General features: G+C 53.7%; 1 protein-coding gene across 1 annotated transcript; it reads left to right on the forward strand.

Moving 5' to 3' along the window:
* Window positions 1–6,286: 6,286 nt before the first annotated feature.
* On the forward strand, window positions 6,287–10,396 carry FEZF1 (FEZ family zinc finger 1; the record flags this gene model as incomplete). Its single annotated transcript, XM_081331949.1, has 4 exons — window positions 6,287–7,216; window positions 7,305–7,439; window positions 8,361–8,493; window positions 10,104–10,396. The coding sequence occupies 4 exons, from the start codon at window positions 6,287–6,289 to the stop codon at window positions 10,394–10,396; spliced, it is 1,491 nt and encodes a 496-aa protein (XP_081188075.1).
* Between the last annotated feature and the right edge of the window lie 238 nt (window positions 10,397–10,634).

Genomic DNA, 10,634 nt, shown 5'->3' on the forward strand with positions numbered 1-10,634 from the left:
TGCTTCCATTGCCCGAGGAGGGCGAAGATGGTCTGTGTGTGTGTGTGTGTGTGTGTGTGGCAGGTCGCTGCGAGAGCCACGTCCGCTGAAGAAGGCGGCCCGGGCGCCCCGTTGCTCGCTCCCAGCTAAGCCAACGGTTCCCGCTGAAAGTTCGGGTTGCGCTGCGCAAGCCCTGCCGAGGGCGAGGAACGGGAGGGACGGGAATCCCGGCCCTCTTCTGGAGCTTGGGGGCTGGAAGGACGGACAGCCATTTGCCCGACAGGCGCTCGCTCTGCGCTAAGGCTGCTTTTCCTGCCCCTGGCCAAGTCTGAGCCCTCCTCGCCTTCCCCTCCGGCTTCCCGCCGGAGTCGGCGGGATTTCGGGGAGGTAGCAAGGCTATCAAAGCTATTGAGCTGGGAATCAGCGGGCCTTTCACGCCGATTCTTTGTAGGGAGCTCTGGGGTTGCTTTTCCCCTCAGCAGACGGCCGTTTGCGGGCCCCGTAACGCCGAGAACCGCGACTGAGAAACGAGCCAGCGGCCGGATCCTTCCTGGCCCGCCTGTCGCCCTCGCCTCCCGAGAGCTTGGAAGGAATCCAGTGGCGCGGGGGTGGGGTGGGGTGGGGGGCACGGAAGACCCCGCGCGCCTTCTGGAGGCCGCTGGCGGCACGTGGGAAGGGGGCGTTTCGCCGTCTTCGGCACTTCGCCGTCGGAAGAGGTCAAGGTCAGACCTACCCCGGGAAGAGAACGAGGAAGAACACGCTGCTTTTCCGGGGAAGCGAGTTTAATGCCGGGAGAGACAAGGCAGCCGCGCAGCGGGCCGCCTCGACCTCTGGAAGGGCAGGAGCGCGGCGCGAGGTTGAGAAAGAGCGAGCGGAGCAAAGTCGCCGTGGCGTGGAGCTATGGTCGCCGCTGAATCCCGACGGGAGGAGATGGGACGGCAGGGAGAAAGATCTTCGTTTTAGTTCAGACATGGAAGGCGGGGGTTGACCCTAGCAGCGCGGTTGGACGGTAGTAATCTTGAGAAACGGGGGGGGGGACCGGCCAAAGACTTCCCGGATGGAAGAAGACCGCGGTCCTGTGCCTACTTTCCTGGGCGTAAATCTCATTGAGCTCTATGGGATCGGCTTGTTAGTTGTCAGGACTGCCTGGAGGAGTGGAAGAGAGGAACGCAAAAAACTTTCCCCCGAAAAATTAGCTTTACAGAATTTCCTTTCGTTTCTCCCACAACACACATACAGCTATGTACCCGATCTGAGTAATCAGCGTACTTCGGTTCGGTGTAAAGGTTAAGGCACGAGGTTAGACACCAGGAGACTGAGTTCAGGTCCCACCTTAAGCATGAAAGCCCAACCCACCTCACCGGGTTGTTATTGTGGGGAAAATAGGAGGAAGAAGGGGCATTAGCTATGTTCACCACCTTGAGTTACTTATAAAATAATAATACAGTTGAAATAAACGATCTAAAATAAAAGATACGTATGGTGGCCTGGAAGTTTTGTGCCCATTAATTTGGATGCGTTCAGCCATGGAGAGGGCTGGTGATGTCCTAAGACTGAAGTTATTTTGGCCCTTTCCAAAGTGATACTCAAACATGGCACTTGTCCACAAGAAACCCCTCAAAGCAGCAGCATCTTTTCCTGGGATAGTTCAAGAAAATATGTCTTTCAAAGAGTCACCTACAGGTTCAGTCTGTCAAAGGAGGGTTCAGCCCTCATTTGATTGGCATGAATGGTTGCGAATCAGCAGAAAGAGGAACTTTTCAGTATGAAACAGAAATGGAATTTGCCCCTAGTTGGAATTTAACTATAGTTCTCTGTGATTAGTTTTACTACCCAGAATCCGAACAATCACCTTTTTTGCCCACCCAGAAGTAGAACTGGCTACCTCTGGTTCTCTGGTGGAGGCAAAGGCTGTGAAGCAATCTTCCTCTGTGCCCTCCCTTGTTTGCAGGCCAAATCAATGTTGCCTTAATGGGCTTTCTTCACCTGCACCTAACCACAGCACAAGCATCTTCTGGCAGCATCTTTTTTCCTCCTGCCATTCTATTCTCATGGCATTACCTGTATCACATCCACTGCCCCAGGATGGAGAGCATCTTCAAGTCATCCTTAAATATATACATGTTAAAAGGGTGGGGTTTTTTCCCCAACTCCTCCACCCTCCATCACTATCCAAGGGCAGCATCACTGTATGCAAAAATCTGTGAACCTTTGTTACTCCTTACCGTGAAAGAAAGTCAGGCATCTGCAGCTACAAAGTTGAGAGAAATCATCATTGGGTGTGGTCAACATCAGTTTAGTTTTCTGTTGAATCAAGGATGGGAATCATAGCAGAAGAGCATTCAGCTCCAAAGCAAATGAGGGTGATTTGCATCACAAAGTCACAGTTTTAGAGTTAGGGACACAGTTTTTGCTCTCTCCTTCACTTTAATGCTAATTTCCCCGTAACCCACAGGACTTCCCTGCAAGGCCCAGAAGTGCCCCTTTAAGGAGCCCTTAACAGGTACAATGCTTTGAGTCTGCCTACTTGATTGTGTACTCATTCAGCAGCAGAGAAAGACTTGTTTCTCTCACACACCCTCTAAGTTGATGGAGCTGTGGAGTAAATGCTCTCACAACATAAGCCTGTACAGGTAGTCTTCAACTTACAACAGTTCACGTAGTGACCATTCAACGGCACTAAAAAAAAAGTGACTTGTGGCTGTTTTTCAGTTACGACATTTGCAGCATCCCCTTGTGATCGTGTGATTATGTGATCTCCTTTTGCAACCTTTGGACAAGCAAAGTCAATGAGGAAGCCAGATTCACTTAACAGTTTACTAACTAATCAACTGCACTGCTTCACTTAACAACGGTGTCAAGAAAGTATGAAAAATGGGGTAAAACTCACTTAAGAAATATCTTGCTTAACATCAGAAAGGTTGGGCTCAATTGTGGTCATAAGTCAAGGACTACCTATATAGGCTGTGTTTGTGTGACATTTTCTTATGATTACCTGAGTGCTGATTTACTGGTTCAGTTCATCTAATATTCTGGGTTGGACACCCAATGAACCATGTATTAACATCACTGAGCCAGGTTTGCCAAAAGATAATAGCCTAGGTCCTGCTCTGACTGCTCTTGATTGGAATGCAAACTTTCCCTTTGCTGGAGAGAGTGCATGAAGGACACTTAATTTAGGCTCTGGAGCACAACTCTAAGCATGGTTTTCCCTGGTGCCTCCCTCTCAGACTACTAGCATACATGGTTATTGTTTGCACAGACTGGGAAGCAAAACACTGTTTCTTAGCAAAGGCTATCCAGGCTGCGAGTTTGCTGAACTGTGAGCAGAGCAGCTATTCAAAGTTTCTTTTGACGCCAAGCAGCTTTCCCCCCCACCCCTCAAGAAACAATATTGGCATTTCAGCAGCCAAGCAAGGCTCTTCACCTTTACACTTCCCAAAGCTTTCCAGTGGGGACAAATCCCATTTCCTCTGACACTCACAGCAATTCTTCTATAGGATGCAAGAACAAGCCTACTGAATTGAATGCAATTTCTCTTTTAAAGAAACCCTGCACAGATCCCAACACTCCTCATCTGCTCTTGAGGAGGCAGTTTAGGCTTTCTGTTTCAGGTGGGGAAAGGTGAGATCTGCCCTGTCTAGCTTGGCAGAAGTGAGGCTGTCTCGGATTTCTATGGGCTGGGCGGTGCCTAATTCTCGGCCCCAACAGCTGTCCCTCTATTGTCTCAGATGCGCAAAGGTGAGGCGGGCGGGAGGGAGGCTTCTAACTTCCTACTCTTGCCCTTAGGCATTTTCTGACGGGCCCGCAGAGCCAGTAAATCGACTTTGAGAAGGGATTACTCATGCTCCTCCAAGGGTTGATTCCTTCCCTTTCTGAGATGGGGGGAAAAGCCGAGCTCTAAAGGAAGGGCAAAGAGGCCACTCCGGAGGCGTTTAGGAGACTTGGACAGCTCCGCAAATAGTTACCGTGGGAGGCTGGGAGAGCGAGTGAGGCTGACGCTTGGCCCTAACGTGGGTGCTTCAGACCGCCTTCGCCACGCTGCCAGCCAAGCACATTTTGTGCTAGGCAAGAACCAGGTCTCAATTCAGGTTGCGTTATGCTGTGTGCCAGGCACTGTACAGGTAGAAGTGCTTGGCCCGCAATCGATGTCTTTGCCCCGCTCTCCACCCACTCCCCCCCCCTTGTTGCACTGGGCTGCTTAAAGAGGGAATCCGACCCCTCTGCAGAGGGTGGCAATTATAGGTTAGCGCCAACCCACCTGCTCTAGGGAAGAGCTCCCATTAACCGTCTCGCGGAGGTCGAAATACAAGGAAAAAGTGGCAACGCGTGGGCGGGGGAGAAGAGAGGATGGTGTGGACCAACGCGATCTGAAGAGGGCGAGGGGCTCGCCAAGACAGCGGGGGGTCGTCCGATATGATACACTAATTTTGAGCAGTTTCGCCTGTGGTTCCATTAAAAGGTATAAATAGTAACAAGCGCCCAATGACCTAGTCTTCCCGGTTTTTTTAAGATGATGAGGATGAGGATGACAGCAACAACAACAACAACAACAACAACAACAATAATAATAATAATAATAATAATAATAATAATAATAATAATAATTAATAATAATAATAATAATAATAAATCTCTGTTTTGGGGCCAGGAGAACTCTTGGTCTGTTAATTTTTCTTTCACTGTATTTCGGAGCGGCCTTTTTCTCTTGGCCTTAGCCTCTCCTTGCAGCCGGTTAATATAGCTCTTGGCCTGGGCTGCTTGAAGGGCCAGGTGGCTCTAAGGAGGGCTGATCGGAGCCGAAAGGCTGCCCTCAGCCGTCCTCAAAGGGCCCAGAAGCAGCCTAGCCACGCGCAGCAAGAGGACGCCTTGGGGCCCGTCCCAGGGATGGATGTACCTTCGGCACACTGCACCAGGGCTTTCTGCAGGATTGAAAGAAGAGGACCAGCTCAGAATAGGGAAAGGAAGCAGAAATCCTATTGAGAATGGTTGGTTCGACTTTTTACTTTTTACAAGAAATCCACGCATTTCCAGGATCCGGGAGGTGCGAGCAGAGAAGACAGATCGCATTCCGATCAACGGGGCTTCGGTCAAGGCACCGCCAAATAGGCGGAGACCCAGAGAAACGGGCGACACTACAGGGAAGCGCAGCCCCTCGTCTGCAAGGGGAACAATCCCTTCGGACCTGCCCCACTCAACTCTGAGTCAAGGGGACTCGGCACGAGGAATCCGATTCCTCGCGGGTGGGATGCCCGGTAAGGTCGGGCAGCGCTCTCTCCTCGCCTCGCTCGTCCCTGTTTCTACAGAGCCGAGCCAGCAGCCACCTCGGGGGTCCCGCTGGAGCGCTACGGGAAGCGAGCGGGCGAGTCAGCAAGGCAGCGGCGGAGCAGCCAAGCCCTGCTCCCCGCCTCGCCCAGCCTGAAAGGGACAGCGAGCGGGCAACGCAACTTTCTCCTCGCTCGCTCGCTCAGCACTGCTTAGAAACCCGCGCCCGTCCGTCACGGGACCTCTCCCGACGCTGACCGGGTCGCGCGAGTCCTTGGTCTTTTGATGAGAGGAGGGGGAGGAGGGTTACCAGGAGTGGGTTGAGGGAGGGGGCTGGGGCTGGGTCTCCGATTGATCCTAGCAAGAAGAGGCAATTGGAGGCTAGGCGAGGTGAGGGGGGGATCCAGAGCAGGGGCGATCTAGAGAGAGGGAGGGGGCGGGCGAGACGAGCCCCCCTTCTTTCTGAGAGGAGGGCGGAGGGAGGCGCAGGCACCAATGAAAAGGAGCCACTGGCTCTCCGAGGTGGTAGGGAAGAGGGACTCAACTTCTCTTCCCCCCCCCCTTCCTCCCGATGCCTGTTGGACGCGAATTGAGCAATTATCTAGTTTACCTTCTTGGAAGTTAGCGATTGGCGGGGATCGTGGCTGCTGCTATTGACCCAACACTTTCCATCGGGGAGGGGGGGGGGGAGGAACCGCGAGAGACGCTGCCAAGGAAGAGGAAGAGGAGGAGAGGTGTGCCAGCATCCCCCGCCAAGGAAGCACACCGGCGGCGGCGATGGGCTGGCGCGAGTCCATCGGGACGGGCAGGCGGCGTTCGCCGGCTGTCGGGATGGAGACCTTGCCGGAGCTCTTGCTGGTGCCGCAGGCGATGAAGACGCGGAGGGCGCCGGTGGCGGCAGCGTCCTCGGAAGGCTTGAGGTCGGGTTCCCGAGTGGCGGCCGCGGCGGCGGTGGCGCGAGGTTCCCTGCTTGTCGCGCTGTGACCGGGTGCAGCGGGGCCAAAGCATCCCGAACCGCGCTGACCCAAGCGAGACGCCGGCCATGGAGAAGAGCCGGCAGCAGCAGCAGCAGCAGCAGCTCCCCCCGACGGCGGCCAAGAGCCTCGCCGTCGCGCGGGGCAACATGCTGAGCGCTCCCAAGCCCCTGGCCTTCTCCATCGAGCGCATCATGGCCAGGTCGGGCCCCGAACCCCAAGCCGTGCCGCTGCTGCCCCACTTCTTGCCAGGGGGAGGCGGGACCCCCAAAGCGGCTGCAGCCACGGCGGCGGAGCACCTGAAGCCGCAGCAGCAGCAGCAGCAGCAGCAGCAGCAGCAGCAGCAGCAGCCGGCGTTCAGCCTGGGGCCCTCCATCCCTTGCATGATCCCCTTCGTGCCGCTGGCTTACGAGCCCTTCGCCAAGGTGGGGTCCGAGCCCAGGAAACCCCCCTTGGAGCCCGCCTCCTCCTCTTCCTCCGCCTCGTCAGCTCTCAGCTGCGCGCTCAGCCTCAAGCCCCAGGCCGCCGAGCCGGCCCTCAGCTTGCCTCAGCAGCCGCCCCACTACAAACTGGTTCGGCCGCGGGTAATCAAGCACTCCTCCTTCCACGCTCTGGGCGCCCTGAGCTACTTCAGCCGAGCGGCAGAGCCGCAGCCGCAGCCGCCGGGCCTGAGCCTGCACCCGGTGGCCTCCTATTTCCTGGGCTCGTCGCTGCCGGCGCCTGCCTTGCAAGACTCGACGGCGCCCAAGACCTACCTGGCCGAGCGCAACAAGCTCCAGGTGCTGCCGTCCGGGCCGGAGAAATACTCCCAAGCAGCCTTCAAGGACCTAGCACAGGCCCAGCTGCACAACGCCGCCGCCGCCGCCGCTGCCGCCGCCGCCGCCGCCGCCCACCTCCTAGCGACGGAGAAGCTGCCGTTCAAAGGGGTGTCGGCCGACTACAGCCGGGGCTCGCCCAGCGCCAAGCCCAAGGTCTTCACCTGCGAGGTCTGCGGCAAGGCAAGTGACCCGCGTGCATGGCCCCATCCTCCTCCTCCTTCCCCCCCCCAAGACTCCCCTTCTGATCGCGCCTGGCTCTCTCTTGCAGGTCTTCAACGCGCACTACAACCTGACCCGCCACATGCCTGTGCACACGGGCGCCCGGCCCTTCATCTGCAAGGTCTGCGGCAAAGGATTCCGCCAGGCCAGCACCCTCTGCCGCCACAAGATCATCCACACCCAGGTAGCGCTCCCGGCCGCCTCCCGCGTTAGCCTCTTTGGCGGGGCCGGTTTTCCACCTGGCCAACGGTGGTCCCAGATGAGTCCCGGTGAGCCCAGGACCCCAAGACATCCCTCGCCCGGCCAAGGTCCAGACTCCCAGGCCGTCATCCAGGATTCTCCGCCCTTCCTGCCCCTTATTCCCCGTCGGGGTTCTGGGGGCTGCCCCACTTTCCCCTCTCCCTCTCTTTTGCGGTGCTCGCTTCTCCTAAAACAGGAGCGGAAAGAGAAAGAGAGGCGACGAGGCGTACAGAGACGAAGGAATGGGGGGGCTCTCTTGTTTTGCTTCCTTTCCGCTCGTTTCTCACTCCTTTGCTGGGAAAATGTCCCCCATCTCCCGGCCTCGTCTGAAATAAGGGTCTTGGTTTGCGCAACCGATTGGTTATTCGGGAAACCTACTCAGTCCTTCTCTTAATGTGTTGTGTGAACTAAACCACGCTATGGTTTGTGTCCGGCTGGCAGATAATGCGAACGCAGCAATTGTGCTCTAATAATCTGGTTTAGGTTTTAGAGTGTTGTGTGAAGAAGACTCTACACTGGACAGGGCCTCCTTAAATCCATTTTAGTCTAGCAAACTCTTGAGGGCTCGACTCGGCTTCAGTCCCTCGAGAGAGTCCCAGAACACCCCGAGTGCGCAGAGGCCACAGATTTTCCACTTCGGAGCCAGCCCCACCTCATCTCCTCCCCTTTGCTGCCTTTTCAGGAGGGTGGGGCCCCATTCAATGAGCCTTTGGGACAGGAGATCAATGGCAAAATTCAAGCCCGTGATTGTTGCTCTTTACATCACATTACAGCCGCGGGATGACCAGGACGAGGTGCTGCCCCGTTTCTCCCAAGCGCGCATCTGAACGTGGATGTGCTTTTGATGTTGTTTTTCTCCCCACAGGAAAAGCCCCATAAGTGCAACCAGTGCGGGAAAGCGTTTAACCGGAGTTCCACGTTAAACACCCACACGCGGATCCACGCGGGCTACAAACCTTTCGTCTGCGAGTTCTGCGGAAAAGGCTTTCACCAAAAAGGTAAACCAAACCGCTGAGATTAAAGTGTCAAACAAGGACTGGCTCTGAATTATCGCTGTAAAACGGAGCCTGCAGCTGGAATGGCTTGGGGGGGGGGTCTGCCCATTTGTTTCTGGTGGGAGGCCTGACAAGTAAACCAGCAGCAGATTCTGCCCTAAAACTACCATTCCCAGCCACGGAACTGGAATTCAGCGCGTCTAGTTTTAGAGAAGAGTAATAGGGAAATGGCACTGTGAAAATGTAAATACCAAAAAGTGTGTGTGTGTGTATTAAAATATATGAAATTGTAAATGTAAAAAGTTTTTGACGTTCGTTTCTCAGATGTGGGAAACCGTTGCTGTCCATTTCTGCACAAAACCGATAAGGTTTTGCCTTATATCTAATTGTTTAAGTTTTATTTTTCGATGTATTTAATCGGGCAGGTAGAGTAAGAAATTTCTTTGATTTTTAAATGTTAAGCATGATTGTAACTGTAATTTCACAGTTACAATTCTTTACAAAAGAATGTTTACCTGGAAATAAGTTCCACGATTGGGCACAAATTTCAAAATACCGTGCTACTTGTACTGCAGTCTGAGAAAATTCTTAGTCTACTCTCCCTTTGTCAGAAAACAAAAAAATGATATCCCTATTCAGAAATGTCTAAAATTACAGCCTAAGGTTGGCTTTTTTTCAGTTACTGAAGAGTAATTCAAGAGTGAATGGGATTTATTCCCCACAGAACAAAGTTAAGCTTAGAGACTGTGTCAGTTGAGGAAATTACCCCTCCTGCTCTTTTTAACTCTTCCATTTCTTCTGAGAAAAATATCCGTTGTTGTTTTAGCCGGATCTGTAAAGAACAGAAGATAAAATCCTAAACTCAGAGTTACCGATTTGGGATTAAACCTCACTGTTTACAACGACTATGTAAACATGTACGCTATTTTCGCTGGAAAGTTTTATAGTTCACTTTTCGGAACTTTGTTCTGACAAAAGCTAATTTATTTCTTTAGTAAGACAAAATGTCTGTGCATCCTTGTATCCTGCTGGTGGTTGGCATTTCAGAAATGGGATGCTAAGGAAAACCGATTTCAACTGATCTACCTGGGGAACCCTGTGAATCTCGCAAAAATCTATTTAGTGATTGGATGCCAGACTTTGGGAGATTCCAGTTTGGGCTTTGCGCCTGAGTTGGTTCCTCCCTGTTCAAGATCATGGTGAAATTCTGTTCCACTGTGGCAAAGTTTTCTGTTCAAAGAGTAGCAGGCAAAACACAGAAGCCCAACTTAAATATTTGTTACGAGGGGAAACCTGCATAGAGGGCATGAAGTCCGCAAGTTGTGTGAATGAAACTATTCTGGCTGATAACGCGGATCTGGACTTCAAAAGGCTGGCTAAGATGTGAGTTGCAGACTCCTAAAATAAAGTATGCGCGCTGAGTTACAGAACCCCCATTTTTTTGTATTATTATAGTTCATCCAAATCAGCCAAACCTTTAGGCAGGATTGGGCATTTTTATTCACCAACTCCCAAGGACAAGACACGGAAATCTGATAGTATTAAAAGCTGTTCCACGTAAATATGGTTTTTTGTGGTTGACCGATGGTGATTTTGTATTATTATTATTATAGGGAACTACAAAAACCACAAGCTGACCCACAGCGGCGAGAAGCAGTTCAAGTGCACCATTTGCAACAAGGCCTTCCACCAGGTCTACAACCTGACCTTCCACATGCACACCCACAACGACAAGAAGCCCTTCACCTGTCCCACCTGCGGGAAAGGCTTTTGCCGGAACTTTGACCTCAAGAAACACGTCCGCAAACTGCACGACAGCGGCGGGGGCGGAGGCGCCTCCCTGGGGCTCCCTCGAGGCGGCAGCGAGCCAGACCTGCCGCCGCCGCCGCTGCTTCACCGCCCGTGAAGCGCCCTGGGCGCGGCCTTCTGCACCGCCCGCCTTCCCCGGCTTCTCGCGCTCGCTCCCGAGGAAGCCGCGCTGCTGCTGGCAGAAGCGGCGGGACTCCGTGAACTTTGGCTCCTTGGTTGCTGCCGGGGGAGGGGGAGCAAAAAGACTGCAACCGCCGCCTCCCCCCACGATTTGCGGAGGGCGAGGCTCCGGGCATGTATTTATTGAGCCTTGCCAGATCCAAGCCGCGGCCCGC

This window comes from Vipera berus (genome assembly GCF_964194415.1).
Source record: "Vipera berus genome assembly, chromosome: 6".
In the NCBI taxonomy this organism is placed as follows: domain Eukaryota; kingdom Metazoa; phylum Chordata; class Lepidosauria; order Squamata; family Viperidae; genus Vipera; species Vipera berus.